The sequence below is a fragment of the Chlorocebus sabaeus genome, chromosome 8 (assembly GCF_047675955.1).
Source record: "Chlorocebus sabaeus isolate Y175 chromosome 8, mChlSab1.0.hap1, whole genome shotgun sequence".
In the NCBI taxonomy this organism is placed as follows: domain Eukaryota; kingdom Metazoa; phylum Chordata; class Mammalia; order Primates; family Cercopithecidae; genus Chlorocebus; species Chlorocebus sabaeus.
In genome coordinates this window covers 70,985,259-71,005,076 of record NC_132911.1, presented here as the reverse complement: position 1 = coordinate 71,005,076, position 19,818 = coordinate 70,985,259, and the positions used below count along the sequence as shown (strand labels likewise).

The 19,818-nt window shown below is 41.3% G+C and overlaps 1 protein-coding gene across 7 annotated transcripts in view; it reads right to left on the bottom strand.

Moving 5' to 3' along the window:
• The window catches only part of SGK3 (serum/glucocorticoid regulated kinase family member 3), a 142,779-nt gene that overhangs the window by 64,376 nt on the left and 58,585 nt on the right, over positions 1–19,818 (bottom strand). For 4 of the 7 annotated variants that reach the window (XM_008000787.3, XM_073018130.1, XM_038000446.2 and 1 more), the window contains exon 2: positions 2,099–2,315. In XM_008000787.3, coding sequence (XP_007998978.1) covers positions 2,099–2,194 — 96 coding nt within the window. In that variant the 5' untranslated portion in view covers positions 2,195–2,315. Of the gene's footprint in view, positions 1–2,098; positions 2,316–5,074; positions 5,202–19,818 lie in introns of those variants that run through there. The other 3 variants (XM_008000790.3, XM_008000789.3, XM_038000447.2) reach the window with 2 other exon arrangements.

Below are 19,818 nucleotides of genomic sequence, written 5' to 3'. Positions count from 1 at the left end.
AGTTTATATGATTGTGAGTTTCTTGAATTATTTGTGCTGACTTGGTGAGAAGAATAGACCTTAGAAAGTTCAGGTGGCCTCCCCTGGCTACCCAAATACAGCCAAGACCAGGAGCAAGTCTAGGTTCCAAGCTGGAGCAGCTCTGCAGCAAATATATTTACAGAAGGCAAGATAAAGCCTTGTGAAATTATAAATTAACAGTATGATTTATAAACAAGTGCTTATTAAATATGTACTAATAAAATAGTAGACAAAAACAAAAACTAATCAAATCCTTAAAAATACTTCCATTGGTAAAAACAAAACAAGATTAGATTCCCTGTGAAATCTAACAGAATTTCACAGGAAACAGTACAATACTTAATACAATATGAAATTATCTTATTTGCATATTTCCTTATTGTCTGTCTTGCCCCAGTTAATGAAAGTTCCTTGAGAGCTAGGGCTAATGTCACTCTTGTTCCACTGTATCCCCAGTGCCTAGAATATGACATAGAAACTCACAATTTGTCAAGTGGATGTGTGTTCAAGTAAGAGAAAGAAAGTAGAAGAGAGGCTAAGCATTTTATCCTGAGACCTGGTTAAATTATTAGATCAGACTAAGTATTAAACAGAATTGGGCTAAATGAATTTCTTCATATTACTCATACAACATAGAAAAGATCTAGTTGGAAGTAACCAAAGTGTGGTTTTCAGACTTCCTGCATCAGGATGAACTGGTCAAGTGTGCTGAACAATTCAGATTACAGTCCTGTAGAGTACACAGTTATTTACTCATTTTACAAATAAGGCAACTGAAACACAGACAGGTGAAGTAATTCATACATCCCAGATTTGAACCCAGGCCATCTGACTCCAGAGTTCCAACTCTGTAGGCGAGGAGAGAGTGGGGAGTTACGAGGAAGAGCAGATCAGTAATATACATGATAAATGGCTTTTTTTTTTTTCAGGGGGAGGAGGGCACAAGACCTCTGTATGTACTAATAGGACTACTGGAACTACATACAATATTGTATGTTTCAGCACACTAATTAGAAAAGTGACTATTCTCCAATAATAAAAACTGATACACAGATTGAGCAAATGTTCATTGTGCTTACTCTTTATAAAGCCCTGTAGTAGATACTACAGTGATAAATGATAAAATTAGAAATGGCTTAGCCTTTAAGGTAAAAAAAAAAAAAAATACTGAATTAAATATTTTAAAACTGAGAGATACTATAAACATTTCAGGACAGTAGTTCTTAATATGAAATCGATGTCTTCAGGAGTCCATTAATTCCTGACAGTGCACGCAAAATTGTAAGTGTGTGCGTAGATCCATGTGTATGCATATGCACATTTTCTGTTAAGAAGATTAGTTAGTAGCTGGGCATGGTGGCAGGCACCTGTAGTCCCAGCTACTCGGGGGACTGAATGGCGTGAACCGGGAGGCGGAGCTTGCAGTGAGCCAAGATGGCGCCACTGCACTCCAGCCTGGGTGACAGTGTCAGACTCTGTCTCAAAAAAAAAAAAACAACCAAGATTAGTTAGACACGGTCAGGCGTGGTGGCTCACGCCTGTAATCCCAGCACTTTGGGACACCAAGGTGGGCGGATCACGAGGTCAAGAGATCAAGACCATCCTGACCAATATGGTAAAACCCCATCTCTACTAAAAATACAAAAATTGGCTGGGCGTGGGTGGCACGCGCCTGTAGTCCCAGCTACTCGGGAGGCTGAGGCAGGAGAATCGCTTGAACCCAGGAGGCAAAAGTTGAACCTAGGAGGCAGTGAGCAGAGGTTGTACCACTGCACTCCAGCCTGGTGACAGAATGAGACTCTTGTCTCAAAAAAAAAAAAAAAAAAAAAAAAAAAAAGGATTAGTTAGATAGTGTCATACAATTCTCCAAGAGGATAAGTAAAGAGACTAAAAAAGGAAAATTTATTCCATTACGGTAGCCACAGAAGACTTTGTGGAGAACAGATTATGTGAAAGAAGTAAAATCCAGGTATGTGGGAGATGGGGAAGGGGGTGTTCTAGGTTGGAGAAGAAAAGCAGAAATGAAAATATTCTCTATATTCAATTTTTTTCCACATGTTTTATGTTAAGTACTTACAGTAAACCTCTTCTTTTTCTCTCTGTGTTCATCAGAGCTGGGAATGCTTACACTTGGGCAGCTTTCCTTGTAGTCCATGGTATGATCTCTTTGCATTTAATCCCTCAAGAGCACACCAAAAAATGCGTCCGAAGAAACAGTCAGCAGAGGACAAACTCAATTAACTAATCCAAAACATAACACCTCTTGAAGTAATGTTCAAATTCCATCATGCAACCTTAACCAACAGAAAAAAAAAAAGAAGTGATTAACAAAAACAATTTTAACATACTATGATGGTTATTCCTTAAGCATGGGACTAATTTTACATTTATTCTGGCAGGAATTTACTTTTGCTCATCAGTCTCAGTCCAGGTTAGAGATTTAGTTTCTACTGTGTTCTTACTACAACCCACAAATATCTGCAGTCCATCTACCTTCCTTACTATTAGAAAATTCCAGTAACTGACACACCTCAGTTCATGTAGACTAAGTACTAACTCTCACCTAGAAAAGATCTAGTTGGAGGTAACCAAGTGTGGTTTTCAGACTTCCTGAATCAAGATGAACTGGTCAAGTATGCTGAACAATTCAGATTACAATCCTGTATAGTACATAACTATTTACTCATTTTACAAATAAGGCAACTGAAACACAGAGAGATGAAATAATTCATACATCCCGGATTTGAACCCAGGCCATCTGACTCCAGAGTTCCAACTCTTAACCACTGTACTATGCTTCATTATAACTGTGGATTATTCTTTTGCACTGAACCTCTGGTCAGAGACACTACAGTAGATCTTCCTACAAAATAAATGCAGTATGTTAATATCATCCCACTCATGAATAAAGGGCTAGAGATGTCACACTGATGTCACCTTTGCTACACACAGCAGCCCATACTCTGACACCACATGACACCAAATAATACCTTTCTTTTAGAGACAGGGTGTTGCTATGTTGCCCAGGTTAGAATGCAGTAGCTATTCACAGGTACAATCATGCTGCACTGCAGCCTCAAACTCCTAGGCTCAAGTGATGTTCTGCTTGAGCCTCCCAAGTAGCTGTGACTATAGGCACAGACCATCATGCCTGGCTCAAACAATACTTTTTTTTTGTTTTTTTCTTAAGATACGGGGTCTCATTACATTGCCCAGGCTGGTCTTGAACTCCTGGGCTCAGGCATTCCTCCCAACTTAATCTCCCAAAGTGCTAGGATTACAGGCATGAGCCACCACACTCAGACTAAATAATACTTTTTAAAGTGTCAGTATGCTTGGATAATTTCCCTGGATGGTCAGTTTCAGGAAGTCGCTGTAACAGATCTGGTCACTATAAATAAATTATATTCAGGTAATGACTTAAAATATATATCAGCAGGCATTGAATATTCAGGTATAATGAGTTTTAACTGATTATAAGAATGCTTCCTTTGAGATGATTGAAAGCTTCCCTTGTTGGATTTGCTGCTGGAAATGCAGTCAGAAAGATTTCTTTTTTTTTTTGAGACGGAGTTTTGCTCTCGTCACCCAGGCTGGAGAGCAATGGCGCGATCTTGGCTCACTGTAACCTCCGCCTCCCGGGTTCAAGCGATTCTCCTGCCTCAGCCTCCCAAGTAGCTGGGATTACGGGTACGTGCCACCTCATCCAACTAATTTTGTATTTTTAGTAGAGACGGCGTTTCTCCATGTTGGTCAGGCTGGTCTCAAACTCCTGACCTCAGGTGATCCGTCTGCCTCGGCCTCCGAAAGTGCTGGGATTACAGGCGTGAACCACTGCACCCAGCAGTCAGAAATATTTCTGTGTAGCTGAATTAGTTGTTAGAATATACAGACAAGTAATTGGTCCCGCCTCAACAAAGAGTACAGCATCTGTCTGTAAATTATAGTATTCTAAAGCCCCATAATAGTAGCTGCTTTGCCCCACTAAGACCAGGGAAGCACCTGACCAGAGCCTGGCCTGCCTGTCACAGCGATCTACTGCCTAAGCATGAGAGCAGGTGGAACCTATTGTACTTCTAAGGCAGACTGGCCCTGTCCTGGAACCTTAGAAGCCACATTAACCCATGCTTCTCCTCCTGCAGCAGAGACACTGAGAAGGTGAAGGTTATGAGCTACACTTTCCACACCTCTCCCTTGAGAATGTGGGGCTCAGGGTGGCAGGTACTGCTGTTACTTTATATGAGTGCCTTGCTGTGCTATAGCCCACAGAAGCAGAATTCCTCAGGTCCTCCTTTTGGAAGGGACAGTAAGGTATCACATTAAGTGGCATCAGGAATAAAGGAGAAGGAAAGAGATGGTAGGCAGGACAACTTGTTTCCTGCAAGGTACCCAGGGGACATCTAAGGGAACAGGCACAGCTGGCAGTTAAGTGTAGAAGTCTACACTCAAGAAGCACACTCAAACCTGAGCCAAAGGTTCCAGTTTGGCAATTGCACTTGACAGTCTCTATCTGCCCTTCCAGACCCAAATGCCACTCTTTCTCCACCCAGCCACATGTCCAGAAGTCTGAGCTCTACGGACTGCACACTAATTTGCCTTTGCCCTCTGGCTGGATGCAGCCATGAGAGTCACTAACAAATTACAGGGTAAGAGAAGAATGGCGCTAAGATATTTGTTCCCCTGGTCCCTTTCTGACATCAGTGGTTTACCCACCTAAGCCCACAGTTCCTAGCAGGCAGCCCCTCTTCCACAGCTACAGCTGAAGGGCCTGGGAATAATAACAGCTTCCTGACTTTGCTAGTAAAGAGGTGCTTCAACAAGCCATGATGGTTCCTCTAATCCTGCCCACAACATCTTAGTTAACAGTCCCTTTGTTAAACTCCCTTCAACTACATTTGAGTGTGTCATATGACTGATGCAGTTAACTGGTACCAAGAAGACCGCAGGAAACACAGCCTCAAAAATGGAATGTGTACTTGACAAGTGTCCTGAAAATCTTCCCGTGGGGGGAGGGGATGGCACACAGTGACATCATGATCGCTCAAACTACTACCTGTGCATGGTGTCACAGGATGGAGTGCAGGTGGAGAGTGCTCAAAGTCCAAGTAGCAGATAAAAACACTGACTTCAGAGACTGCAATGTGGGCTGGGGCTGCTTCTGGCTGTCCTTGAGAATGTGCCTAAAGCAAATGACAAAGTCAAAGCTGTGAATTCCCAAAGAGATGGGTAGAAAATCCGTGGCTGTTTTATTAGAGTCCTTCATCTCTTATAGTTGCCGAGCTGAGAAGACTAAGGATCAAGCCCAGGGTTTGATGGCTAGGGTTGCAGAGCCAATTCAATATATAATCCTGCAAAGTTTCATGTGTTAACATATGGCACTGGCTGGAAAGGAGAATGACTTGAATCATAGACGCAGGCATTTGGGTAGGAATAGATGAGGCTAAGAATGCTGAACCCCAAATTCAGCTGAACTTTCTTGCTGAAAGCAGCTGTCTGTATCTCTCAGAGAATACCCTGCATCCAAACGCCTCCTTCTCAATAAAACTCTTTTCAAGTTGTTTCACAAGGGATGCTAATTCTCTTCACTATCTACTCTCACCATCTTTCATTGTCTCATAACCCAAAAGACCCCAGAAAGAAGTTCCAAGTCTATTCTGGGAGAAAACTGCCTTTATAACAAAATATTTTAGGATCTCAACAATTTATTTACCAGTGGGAAGAGCACATACAGGAATATATTCAAAGGATCTTAGATCAAGGAAGACTAATAAGATTATTGTGACCTTTTTTCTCTCTTTTTTTTTTGAGATGGGGTCTCATTCTGTCGCCTAGGCTGCAGTGCAGGGTGCAATCTTGGGTCACTGTAACCTCCACCTCCAGGGTTCAAGCAATCCTCTCACCTCAGCCTCCCAAGTAGCTGGGACTACAGGCATGCACCACTATGCCTGGCTTATTTTTGTATTTTTGGTAGAGATGGGGTTTCGTCATGTTGGCCAGGCTGGTCTCGAACTCCAGAGCTCAAGCAAACTGCCCACATCGGCCTCCCAAAGTGCTGGGATTGTAGGCATGAGCCACCACACCCAGCGTATTGTGACCCTTTAAACGGCCACAGGCATATACTGTTGCTCTTTCTCCAGGCCTTTCCTGAGAAGGACCTGCAGCAATTCCCCAGGATGATTGTCCACTACAGAAATGGGAATATATAATCCTCCCAAGCATTAGTAGATACTAGCTCTGAAATAATACTAATCTCCTAGAGACCCAGAACATGGTCTACAAGTCAGAGTGGGACTTCCAGAGGTAAGGTCAGAGAGTAAGTCTGTCTCCCAGTGGGTCCAGTGGGACGATAGGCCCATCCTGTGCTTATTTCCCTAGTAACAGAATTGTAGTGGAAACAGATATGCTTAGTAACTGGCCAAATTCCCATATTGGTTCCCTGTCCCATGTCATAAAAGCTATAATGAGAGAAAAGGCCATGAAGAAGCCTCTGGAACTGTCTCCCCTTTTCCTACTAAGAAAGTAATCAAAAAGTATACCACATCCATGGGAAAAGCTCAGAAATCAGTACCACTATCAAAAACTAAAAGGATGCAAGGCTGTTAAAACTTCTTATATCCCCATTTAACTTGGCCATTTACCTAGATCAAAGCTGGAAAGAACTGGGAACACAACAATGGATTACCATAAATTTAATCAGATAGTGATACCAATTTCAAATGGGATTCTGAGATTCTAAATGTGGTGTTTTTGTTTTTGTTTTCTGAAGAAAATTAGCATAACCCCAGACATCTGGTATGACTACCGACCTGGCAAATGCTTTCTTTTCTATCACCATCAGTAAGGACAATGAGATGCAAATTGCCTGAAGTGGCAGAAAGGCAGTGTATCTTCATTGTCTCACCTGAGGGCTATGTCTGAATTGCCATAATATAGTCTGGAGAGTCCTTGATCATCTTGACAGCCCAGAGATCACCACGCTGGTCCATCACATGGATGCCATTATCTTAACTGGACCTGGTGAACAAAAACTAGCAAGCACTTTGGATACCTGTGTAAGACACATACACAATCCAGAGGATGGAAAAAAACTCATGAAAGTTCAGGGACTCACCACACTAGGATTTCCCTGGTCTGAGCCAGGATATCCCGTCTCAAGTGAGAGAAATTACTACACCTTGCACCACTTGCACTGAGAGAGAGGTAAAACAAATAGTGAGTTTCAATACTTGGATATGCTGTTCTTACCCATTTACTGGGTAACCTATGAGCCTGCCAGTTTTTACTGAAGCCCATTCCAAGAGAAGGTTCTAAAGCAATGAAAGCTGCCCTAACCCTTGAGCCTATGCCTCAGCACACCCAGTAGTACTGGAAATGACATGGCAAACAGGAATGAACTCTCTCTGACAAGCATCAAGGAAAGAGTAAGAGTTTCAGACCCCTTAGGGTTTGCCAGCAACCACTGTCTGTGGTTCCTGGCTTGTTACTAGGCCCAGGAAGAGATGCAATGACCGCCTATGGAAAATGAAGAGACTGTGTCAAAAGAACAGCCCATCGTGAACAGAGTATTATCGGGTTCACTGAATCATAAAACTAGACATGTACAGCACTAATCCACTTGGTACGGTAAAAGCAAGACTGGGCTTAAGCAAGCCTGGATGGCACAAGTAAACTGCAGGGATCGGCAGCCCGGACTCCCCTACTGTTTGTTCCTCCTTCCTTGTAAGTTTTCTAGACCCACATTTAAGGCCCCATGGGGAGGATCCTCAGGCCAGTTAGCAGGGCAGGAAAAAGGCATGCTTGTTTATGGATGGACATGCACAGTGTGCTGACACCAGCCAGAAGTGAGAAAAGGCAGCCCCACTCAGGGATGGCCTGAAAGAGAGTGGTGAAGGGAAATCTTCCCAGTGGGCAGAACTCTGAGCAGCACACGTGGTGGTTTACCTGTCAGGAGGAGTGCCAAAGGGACCTATCTATGATGAGCTTGGGCAGTGGCTAATGGATGGCCTGCTGGTCAGTGATTAGGAAAGAACAAGATTGGGAAATTATATATTTTTTAAAGGGAGGTGTGCAGAAGTACATATACAAACCTTTCACTACAGCACAGAATGTGAGCATATTTGTGTCTCACATCAATGCGCACTACAGACAGGCTCTCAATAATCATGTGGTCAAGATGACTTGTCTTATGGATGTCAGTCAGCCTCTTTCCCAATCGTCCCATTGCTTGCTCAATGGACCGATGACAAAGTGGCCAAAGCAGTAGGTGTGGAGGCTATATAGGGACAATATGGCCTTCCCCTCACCAAGACGGATTCAGTGCTGCCAGTGCTAAGTGCCCGACCACAACACAAAAGACCAACACTAAGGCCCACTATCCCACCATCCCACATGGGGTATTAGAGAGCCCTTAGGGAAGAATCTGTCTTCACAGAAGCAAGACTGACTTCATATGGTTGCTTTAAGGATTTGAGATAGCGTAAAAGACCTAGCACTGTAAAAGTAACCAATAAATCAGATCTAAAGTATAACAATTTGTTTTGAATTCATTTTTATTCCTTCATTCAACGAACACTTATTGAGTGCTCATCATGCGCTAGGCAATAAAAAAGACAAAATGAAGTCTGTGCGCGGTGGCTCACACCTGCAATCCCACACTTTGGGAGGCTGAGGAGGGTGGATCATGAGGTCAGGAGTTCAAGACCAGCCTGGCCAACATGGTGAAACTCCATCTCTACTAAAAATACAAAAATTAGCTGGGCATGGTGGTACGTGCCTGCAATCCCAGCTACTCGGGAGGCTGAAGGAGGAGAATTGCTTGAACTGGGACACAGGAGGCAGAGGTTGCAGTGAGCCAAGATCGTGCTACTGCACTACAGCCTGGGTTACAGAGTGAAACTCTGTCTCAAAAAAAAAAAAAAAGACAAAGAGAAAATCCTACTCTCACAGAACTTACCTAACAGGGAAGACAGGGAAGACTGACAAGCAACATAAAAATTTGTAAGTATGATGTTATGTGTATGCATGGTATACTGAGAGGGTACAGAGAAGGGACACAGCCGCAAACCGTACAGCTTAGCTAAAAATAAAGCCAGGCAGGTATGGAAGCAGAGGTTTGAAAGAAATTCCACCCATTTGCCTCAATCATATTTGGAAAGAGAAGCCAAAATTATACGTTGGGAATAAAGATGTTGCTCTGAAGAAAAACATAAAGAGGTTAAATCACTTGCCCAAGTTAATATGCGACTAACAGGCAATAGAGCCAGAATTCAAATGCAAATCTGTCCAACTCCAAAATCTATATGTGCATGTTTGCTGTACCACATCGACTCTTCTTAAATAAGATTTTGCTTTCCTTCAAGCTAAATTGAACTGGCAGCCTAATACTTACTGATTAGTGGCTAAACTTATTACAAGCCAGACTGTGCTTTACATGTGTGAATCTGGTTGCTCCTCACAACAGCCCTAACTAGAAGAAATTGAGGAGAAACTGAAGCATGAAAGGATGAAGGACCCTGCCCCAGAGGCAGAGGCAGGATTTGAACCCAGTTGGTCTGACTTCAGGGCTTCTATCCATTATAGTACCCTGCCTCCACAACATGTACATGCTTTACAGAGTCCTCTGGGGACCAATGACGAAAGTTCACAAATTTATTTTAAGTGATTAAAAGTAAAATGAAAAAGCAAGCCTGCTATTACTACACATGTAGTACCTATTTATGCTATAAAACTGAAGCAATTAAAATTCCGCAAAATCATCTTCTGGCCAGGCAGCTAAATAAAACAGAGTAAGACGGGGATTGACATAAAAACCCACAACTAAGAAAGAACAGAACAAAAAGCTATGTCATTTATGTGGGATTAAAACTGGGACTTTTTTGGGAGATTCATATACATGCAGGGCTTTTCAAAAGAGGAACAGGAAAAGGATCTGCCTTCGCTCTGCTAGACAGTCAGAAGATAATTTTGTAGTCTGGTGCTCAGGGGCAGCTGGCTTGCCAGGGGTAGGTAACAGCTCTTTCAAAGAGGCTTAAGATGATGGCAAAACTTTTCAAGGCCAGCCAATTCTTAGATGAATCTGCAAGGGTAATATAACAGCTAGTAAAGATTAGACAATGGTTCTCATCTGGGGCCAATTTTGCCTGGAGGATATTTGGCAATGTCCGGAGACATTTTTGGTTGTCACAACTTGCCGGGGTGGGGGTGGGAGAGGGGGTGGGCGGTAGTCGTCAGGGATGATGTTAAGCATCTACAATATACACAGTACTGCCCTACAACAAAAAATGATTTGACCCAAAACGTCAACAGGGCTGAAGGTTGAGAAAGAAATATTTACTGAGCACTAATGCCAGGGCTGGTTTAAGCGCTCACATCTAACACATCAATGAGTCCTCATAGCAACCTCTGAGGTAAATATCATTATCCTCATTTCACAGATGAAGAAGAAACTTAAGCACAAAGAATACTTCCACACAGTCACGCGGCTGTGGGTGAAAGCACTCTCACGTGAGCCCAGCTCACATACCATAACCCTCAACTTACTATGCTGTTACATGCATCCTTTTCTAAATCATCTTTGGAGATACAGAGTTGAAGATAAGAGAGCACCAGGGATCCACTAGGCAACTGCGTTACGGAAAGAAAGTCATGCATAGGAAAAGCAGATTTCTGATTCTGCCACCAGGAGGGGTCAAAGTCTGGACAGCACTTTGTTGGGAGCCTGGCTTAGTTTTCTTGAAAAACGTCACATGTAAACATCTAACTGAGAGCTTGGTCCACAGCAGGCTCTGAGTGTTGGCCCCATCACAATGACAAGCAAGGGCTAATTATGAAATAGGAAGGACACAGGAAAAGACACTATCAAGGATATAGTTTTTTTTAAAGGAGGGGGAAAATTCATCTTTTTTAAAAAAGCATCCATAGACTTAAAATTTGTTTGTTTGGGGTCTGTAAAAAAATACCAATATGGGTGAAACTCTATGATAAAAAATTGCCCAAATTCTTGTTATGTTAAAATGTTACTGATTCAAATATTGCTTACAATAGGTGACCATTAAAACTTTTCTTAAAAAGGATGTTTTCCTTCATCATCTATCCATCTTTTTGTCTATTATATGCTAATTACCGTCCTTGGGTCTTGCCTATCTTTGTTTCCGGGCAGTGAAAAAAAAATTTTTTATAAAAAAAGTCAAAAGACTCTTCTGCTTTCACCTGTAAAAAATAAAGAGAATTTCTGAACCTTATTTCCTTAACCCATCATAAAGATTGTTTGATATTGACTAGAGGACCCTACTCAGATTAGAAGGTAGATACGCTCGTATCATTTCCCATTCTTACCCAATACAGCAGGGAGGGTGAGTTTGTGATTCACACCAAGGCATAAAGGGAAGTAAGAACAAACATGTCCCAAAAGGAAGGAATTTGGCCTGTGAAGAGCTACAAGTTTTCCTCAGCAGGGGAACAGGGTACCGGGTGTTTAGAAACGATGGCACCTAAAGGAGGGCACTAACAAGGCTGGTCAAGGAAGATACAAAAGAAAAGCCATGCACATAAATTGCAAAAGTAGGCCGGGTAATGGCTGATGCCTGTAATCGCAGCACTTTGGGAGGCTAATAAAGCGGGAAGATCCCTTGAGCCCAGGAGTTCGATATCAGCCTGGGAAATATAGTGAGATCCTGTCTCCACAAAAAAAATTTAAAAATTAGCCGGGCATGGTGGCATGTACCTGAAGTCCTGGCTACTTGAGAATCTGAGACCAGAGGATCACTTGAGCCCAAGAGGCAGAGGTGGAGACTGCAGTTAGCTTTGAGACTGTACGACTACACTCCAGCCTAGGCAACAGAGCAACACTGTGTCTCAAAAAACAAACAAACAAACAAACAAACAAACAAACAAACAACAACAACAAAACTATAAAATTCCTAAACACACACACACACACATACACTAGCCTAGCATGATGGTATGCACCTATAATCCCAGCCACTCAGGAGGCTGAGGTGCGAGAATCGCTTGAGCCCAGGAGGCGAAGGCTGCAGTGAGTCAAGATCGCATCACTGCACTCCAGGCCGGGTGCCAAAGCAAGACCCTATCTTAAAAAACAAAAATAGGCCAGGCACCGTGGCTCACACCTGTAATCCCAGCACTCTGGGAGGCCGAGGCGGGCAGATCTTGAGGTCAGGAGGTCGAGACCATCCTGGCTAACACGGTGAAACCCTGTCTCTACTAAAAACACAAAAAAATTAGCTGGACATGGTAGGGGGTGCCTGTAGTCCCAGCTACTCCAGAGGCTGAGGCAGGAGAATGGCATGAACCCGGGAGGCAGAGCCTGCAGTAAGCTGAGATCGCACTACTGCACTCCAGCCTTGACAGAGCGAGACTCCTTCTCAAAAAAAAAAAAAATTGCAAAAGATACAGCCAATAAAGGACTGTTATCTAAGATATACAAAGAACTCTTTAAAAAACAAGAAAACAATCTGATTAAAATATGGACAAAATACCTTAACAGACACCTCACCAAAGAAGATATACAGATGGAAAATGCAAATAAGCATATTCTACATCATGTCACCAGGAAATGCAAATTAAAATGAGATACCATTACATACTTTTCAGAAATGGTCAGAATCCAGACCACTGACAACATCACATGCTGGTGAGGATAGGGAACAGCAGGAACTCTCATTCACTGTTGGTAGGAATGCAAAATGGTACAGCCACTCTGGCAGTTTGGCAGTTTCTTACAAAACTAAACATATTCTTACTATACAATCCAGAAGTTGCACTCCTTGATATTTACCCAAAGAAGCTAAAAACTACGTGCACACAAAAACCTGTAAATGGATGTCTCTAGCAACTTTATTCATAATTGTCAAAACTTGGAAGCAACCAAGATGCCCTACTATAGGGGAATAGATTAATACACTGCAGTACATCCAGACAATGAAATATTTTTCAGTGCTAAAAAGAAATAAGCTATCCAGCCATACGAAGACATGGAGAAATCTTAAATGTGTATCATTATGTGAAAGACGCCAATCTGAAAAGGCTGCATACTGCATGATTCCAATTATACGATATGCTAGAAAAGGCAAACTATGAAAACAGTAAAAAGATCAACAGCTGCCAGGGGCTGGGGCACAGGGTGCAACGATGACTAGACAGAGGATTTTTAAGGCAGTGAAAATACTCTGTGACACTGTAATAATGGACACATGTCATTATACATTTGTCCAAACCCACAGAATGTACAACACCAAGAGTGAACCCTAATGGAATCTATGGACTTTGGGTTATTACGATGTGTTAACGTAGGTTCACCGATTATAACATATGTACCACTCTGGTGGGGGATATTGACAACTGGGGGTGCTGTACATGTGTGGCGACACAGATATATGGGGAACTCTGTACTTTCCTAATTTAGCTATGAAAAAAAGTAAAAAAAAAAAAACCATACACATACCCTGGGCATGGCAAGGGAAACTGACCCAGTAAATAAGAAAAGGAATTGGGATGGGACTATTTCTGAGAAGGGAATAGACCCTATGAATAGGTTTCATTTTAAATTACATTAAAAGCACCTTCCCAGCAAATTCTAACCCCAAACTAACTGCTTACTTTACTGAAAGTCTACTGTAAGAGTATATATAGTCTGTGTATGTTTATTTCTGCCTCTCAGGATACTAGCTCCAAACACATCCCAAATGTTTCAACAGAAACAAAAGACATCTTTGTCACATCTGTAAATTAAATTCACTGCAGAACAGATTTTTTAAAAAGTCAACAGGCTCTGCCAATGAAAGATACATAGTAACCTTCTCCCCTCCCCTCCCCTCACATATCACATGATGAATCAGTTACAACTTTTCCTGTTTTCCTTTCTTACTGATACATCCTTCCTCTAATTCCCACTCCACCCCCATCTTTGATTTTTCCAACATTCTGTAATCACAAAGCAGTCCCAGTTTTTCCTAGGTTTACTACATCTCTATTTAAGCACCTTTTATTTATCCGATTCTTGAAAAAAGTGATATATGAATTAAAAATAAAGTACATGCAAAATAGCCAATGTTGGCACTAAAACAATATTGAAGAAGAGTGTTGTGCACCAACAACTTGAGAAGAGTGTCCAAGAAGCTCAACTAAAGTCACATGAGCCAGCTCCATTTTATTACATTTAGAGAAGGGCCTGGGTGAGGAAGTGGAAGTAACCACTGACAGCCCTTTGTTTTCTCCATATAGGATAAAACTGCTAAAATAAACCAGGCATGGTGTCTCATGCTTCTAATCCCAATTATTCAGGAGGCTGAGGCCGGATGATAGCTTGAGCCCAGGAGTTTGAGGCTGCAGTGAGCTATGATTGCAGCAATGCACTCCCATCCTGAGTGACAGAGCTAGATCCCGTCTCTTTAAGAAACCAAACAAAACAAAATACTGCTAGGATAGGAGGAAGGTCCTAAATTTACTCCAGCCATGCCATGTCCCTCCACTTGGTCCAGAACTGACTAGTAGAGATGGTAGCTGTGGCAGCAAGGCTGTCCTTCCTATCGTTCTCAGCCTCCCAAGGTCACTATCTTGGGTTCTCAACCACCAGAATGCCTGCTCTATTCCAAAACTCCCAAGTTTTTCCATTTGTAGGCACACTCCAAGCATATCTTACAGGCAGATGTGAACATACAATACTCCCAAGGCAAATTCCTAGAGGACTGTGGTGACTGGCAGAGTGATGGGGCCTGGGGTCAAGCTGGTTCTGAACTGAAGAAGTTGGCAGAATTCAGATTGTCCAGGCCCAACAAAATAAAACCCAAAAAGACAAAAATCACCACCATGTCTCATAGAGTCTCTTGGGAGAACCTCCAACCTGCTCTCTGCTTCCATTCTAAACTCCCTCCAATCCATCTTCTCCCCAGTAGCCAGACCAATTTATTTTTATCACTGTAAATCTGATCATTTCAGTGCTTGCCTAACCCCTTTCCACGGCTTCCCACCACCCTTAGAATAAAATCCAAACTGTGGATTATTGCTGACAGACTACAATCCCCCACAGGGCCTAATGTTACTCTGCATAAGTCTCTAGCTGTACCCACAAGGGCCTCTGGCCTCTGTGTTCACTAGACACACACCAGAACCACCTCCTTCGTATTTCGCACACGTTCCAAGCCCTTTCCCATCTCGTCTCTTGTACCAGTGGCCCCTCTGTTTGGGATACTCTCTCATCAGCTCTTCACACCAACGCCTTGTTCAAAAGTCACTTCTTCCAACAAACTTCACGGTCACCCTAATGTGCTCCCTCCCCAAGTTAATCTTCCCTCATCATGTTGTTTATTTCCATTTCAGCATTTACGGATTGCAACTAGGATTGCAGTTGCTTGCTTATTGAGAGCCTCCCTGACTAGGGTGTAGGGACTGTGACTTATTGACTGCCATACACTTAGAAGGCCCTAATAAAACCTTTCACTGATTTATTAAACAGGTGGAGAGAGACATTTAGAAATTCCAACTTGCCAAAGTGTGCTAGTGAAATCTTCAGTGACCAATGCCTCATTATTCCTTCATCAGTCTCCTGAATCATCAATTTCTGCCTCTTCACTGGATCACTCCAAATATGTACTAATATGCTATATCTTAATAAAATCCTCCCTTAAAATATAGATTTACTATTTAATGATACTTACGTAGTATTTACCATGTGCTGGGGGTATATCAGCATCTGTACCCTCATTTTTTATTATTTTTATGATAAAAATGATTCTATCTGATAATACACTTAACTAAGGCTTTATAAAATCAAGGAGATCTCAGGATAAACACAGATGCTTATGCAGTGTGATAAGGGAAACTTTATTTTAAAGTAAATATTTGCTTTCCAAATTCTGACACTAAAACTATTATCACATTACTAAAAACTTCCCAAAGAACAAAAATTATAACCAATTACATATTTAAATTATAATACTTATTTAAATTATACTACTTAATTTCAAATCCTGACCTTACAGTGGCTACGTTATTAGTAAAGACAACATGCAGAATTTTACTTTAATATTTTAACATTTCAAAAATTAGGGCATATATATATCCCTAATTTTATACATACATATGTATAAAATGTATATATGTATAAAATGTATATATATAAAATGTGTATATATATATATAGCCCCCCATCTAACAATAGAAACTGCTGCTTCATCCTAGGAATAGTAAAATAAATTTAGACCTATATCTATAAGCACCTGAATGAAAACAAGTTAATGTATGCCCTAGAATGGAAAAACTTCAGTTGAGGTTTGGAAGGCCACAGGAGAAAAGATAAAATTAAGTGACAGAAACATTTACACAAGCTCTTGAGTAAAGTTTTAATCTGAAAGAGTCACAAGTAAAATAAAATCATTGACTCAACTGGAATATGTGCAAGGATATGCTTGTAACATAAAATTCCGCAAAATGTGTTAAATGCTGATATCAAACTTAGTAAAATTGTAAACTTCGACAATAGTAAACTCAAGTATCTCATATCTACCACCTTTTTCTGAAGGACTAAAAACTTCTGGCATATATACCTTTCTCCACATATCCAGCACAATCAGGAAAAAGGTATGAACTTTTTTTTTAAGATCAAACAATGAAAGGAAAGAAAGTAAATTACTTTCTGCAGACCAGAGAGAAAGAGAATCTTCAGTTCTATCTTGTACAGAAACAAAGCAAAGAAACAGTATTACATGTGCCTAGAGATACAAAAACAAAATATATTTTAGGAATAAGACTCCACAAAATCCTAAGCTGCAGATATTGCTCCATAAAGTTGTCCTCTCCTGATGGTTTTCCGAATTTACTGTGTACTTTTAAAAACATCTGCCTGTCCATCCACATGCGTTTTGGATATGCTGCTCTCCCTATGCCCACTCCCCTCTATAAATCCAGACCTCGGTGTCTTCATTTGAATCTTTTTACTTAGTACTGACATTTTCCTTGTTATCTTCTTCATTTGTCTATACTGTAGAAATAATTGTTGAAGCTCAATATTTAACGATTTAAAGTTCTGTTTGATATAATTTTAAGTTCATGTTTATTTTAAAAAGTTAAGAGGCTGGGCGCGGTGGCTCATGCCTGTAATCCCAGCACTTTGGAAGGCTGAGGTGGAAGGATCATGAGGTCAGGAGATCGAGAACATCCTGGCTAACACGGTGAAACCCTGCCTCTACTAAAAACACAAAAAATTAGCCGGGCGTGGTGGCGGGCACCTGTAGTCCCAGCTACTCAGGAGGCTGAGGCAGGAGAATGGCATGAACCCGGCAGGCAGAGGGAGCAGAGTGCTGAGATCACGCCACTGCACTCCAGCCTGGGCGACAGAGCGAAGACTCCGTCTCAAAAAAAAAAAAAAAAAAAAAAAAGAAGCAGATAAGTAGGTGTGGGTCTTATTTTTTCTTTAAAAGAAACTGAAATGTGTGTGTGCATGCTTCTTTTCCTCCAGGACATGAAGCAATAAAGAAAAGACCAATGCCCTAAGATTTCGAATTCAAAGTAGACTGTGCTAAATTCTCTACGAAAGTCACCAGCACTCAGAGGAAGAAAAAGCCACTTCCAAATGAACTTACCTAGATATTTGGTAGGGGGTGGCAGGGGTCACATGTGAGGGGGGTTTGAAGAATGGGAACTCAAAACAGAAAGGGCAGCAGAAGTTCTCACTAGAAACAGGGAACAGCCACTAGTCCACTATGTCTAAATCCCTGCCCACATCGGAGAAAAAGATCAACTCATCAATAAAAACAGAAAGAGAAACTGTCATGAAGCAACACTCATCTTGGGATTTTATAGGGCATCACCATTAAAGCCTTATTCTACTGTCATATTTACAGACCTAAACTGGAACTCACTCTCTTCATCTATAGGAGATACAGACTGTACAAGTGGGCTTGAAATCATGTTGGAGGGAATTCTGAATGTCAGGTTTTTCACTCTGGATTTCATTCTGCAGGTAAGGATGTGAAGGCACTCGAAAAGGGAACTGCAGTGCTGTAGGTGTCAAATGGAAGGGAATGAAGAAATGGGCTTGGCAACAACAGGAGAGGCAGGTTTGCCAAAAAAAAAAGTGACAGATGAAATAACTTGGTAGCTATTTGCATGTGGGGTACAAAGGTAAAGAAAGAATTAACATTGCCTCAAGATGTTATTCCTGGGTAACTAGGAATAAATAAAATGGAGGGAGGGGAAAATAGGGCAAAATGACAGTGAATTAGCTTAACTAATTACTAGTCTTGTTGGAAATGTCCGCATCAGATCCATGAATTCGGTACCTCTGTGTGCCAGGCACTATTTTCAAGCATTTAGGATACAACAGTGAACACAACTGGCAAACAACTTTACCCACATGGAACTTACGCTCGTCAGACAACAGATAACGAATAAGTAAATAAACAGGTCAATATATAAGTGTGGTGTTGTATGCAATTTTAAATAGGAAGGTAACATCTAAACAAACACCCAGAGGTGAAGGAGTGAGCTATACAAAGAGCTGGGGAAGAGTCAGCAACTAACAAAACAATAGCTTAAAATAATTTCACTCTACAATGCTTTTGAAGTTAGCAGCCACATTGCGACATACCTCTTTGGGACCCAGTCCTATTTCCTTGGGCGAGCATTCAGGGTTCCACTTCCTGACTCTATCCTACCCAATCAAGAAAACTTCACCAATAAAACGGCGATAAAAAACTGCCTAGTGGGTCAATTTGTTTATACTGGCTGTTTACATTCCCTACATGGGAGAAGAGGACTGCATTTTAAAAGGACAAAACCAAAGCACATTAGAACATGTTTGTACAAAGCTTAAGAAGACAATCATCTTGTTCTCAAAGCAATAATTAATGTAGCAACTTTGAGACTTGTGATTTAAATCAAAGGTACTGAAGAAAGATTATGAATCATGCAATTAAGCTACCAAGCAGGATACTGCTGGAGAGGAAAGCCATTCACAGCACCATAAAACTGTCAAAAATAAAGATAGTAACTATCATCAAAACTAGAAATAATATCATCATTTGATTTCATACTTTGTTGATCAGCAGAGCTGAATTCTAGCCTAAGCTCCGCCATTTATTGGTTCTGAGTCTTTGGCCTCATCCTTATCTGTAAAGACCAGCTGGTCTGATTTTTCAGATTCCTTTCAATTCTGAGATTCCCTGCAGCAAGCTACGGTTCCTATGATGTTTATTTACGTATTGGGGGTGCTCTGTTTTACTTAGTTTTGCAATAATAGTACAAATAAGCATCCACCCAAAATAGCACAACTTAAATGTTCTGTATAAAGCGATATGAACTGCTTTTAAACAAACCCGCCTGACCTTGGTGCTTAAAATGAGGCTACATTCACCGTAAAGGCGCTGCCTCTTTTTTCATCCCTGTTTTAGAACAGCCTTCAAGACTCTGAGGTCTCTGTGGATGTGATTTGGAACAAGGTGGACGATCACATCAGGTAACACCCCTAGTGAAAGAAAAGAGACCTTTTCTTGTGAAACTTGGTCTAAGAAAACTGTTCCAAAGGAATCCCCAAGCATTTCTAGCAACAGCTCTGAGGAAAGAAAGCACGTATATCTGGTGATGGCAATTCTTGACATTAATGCTCATCTGAATGCATAATAAAGAAAACAGCCAAAGTTTATTGTGGACTATGAGCCAGGTATTAACTCATTTAATCTTCAAAAACTGCTGTAAGTTTGGAACTATCATTATCTCCATTTTACATACGCTAAAACTAAGGCATAGAAAAGTTAAGCAAATTGCCCAAGTTTTCTCAGTTAA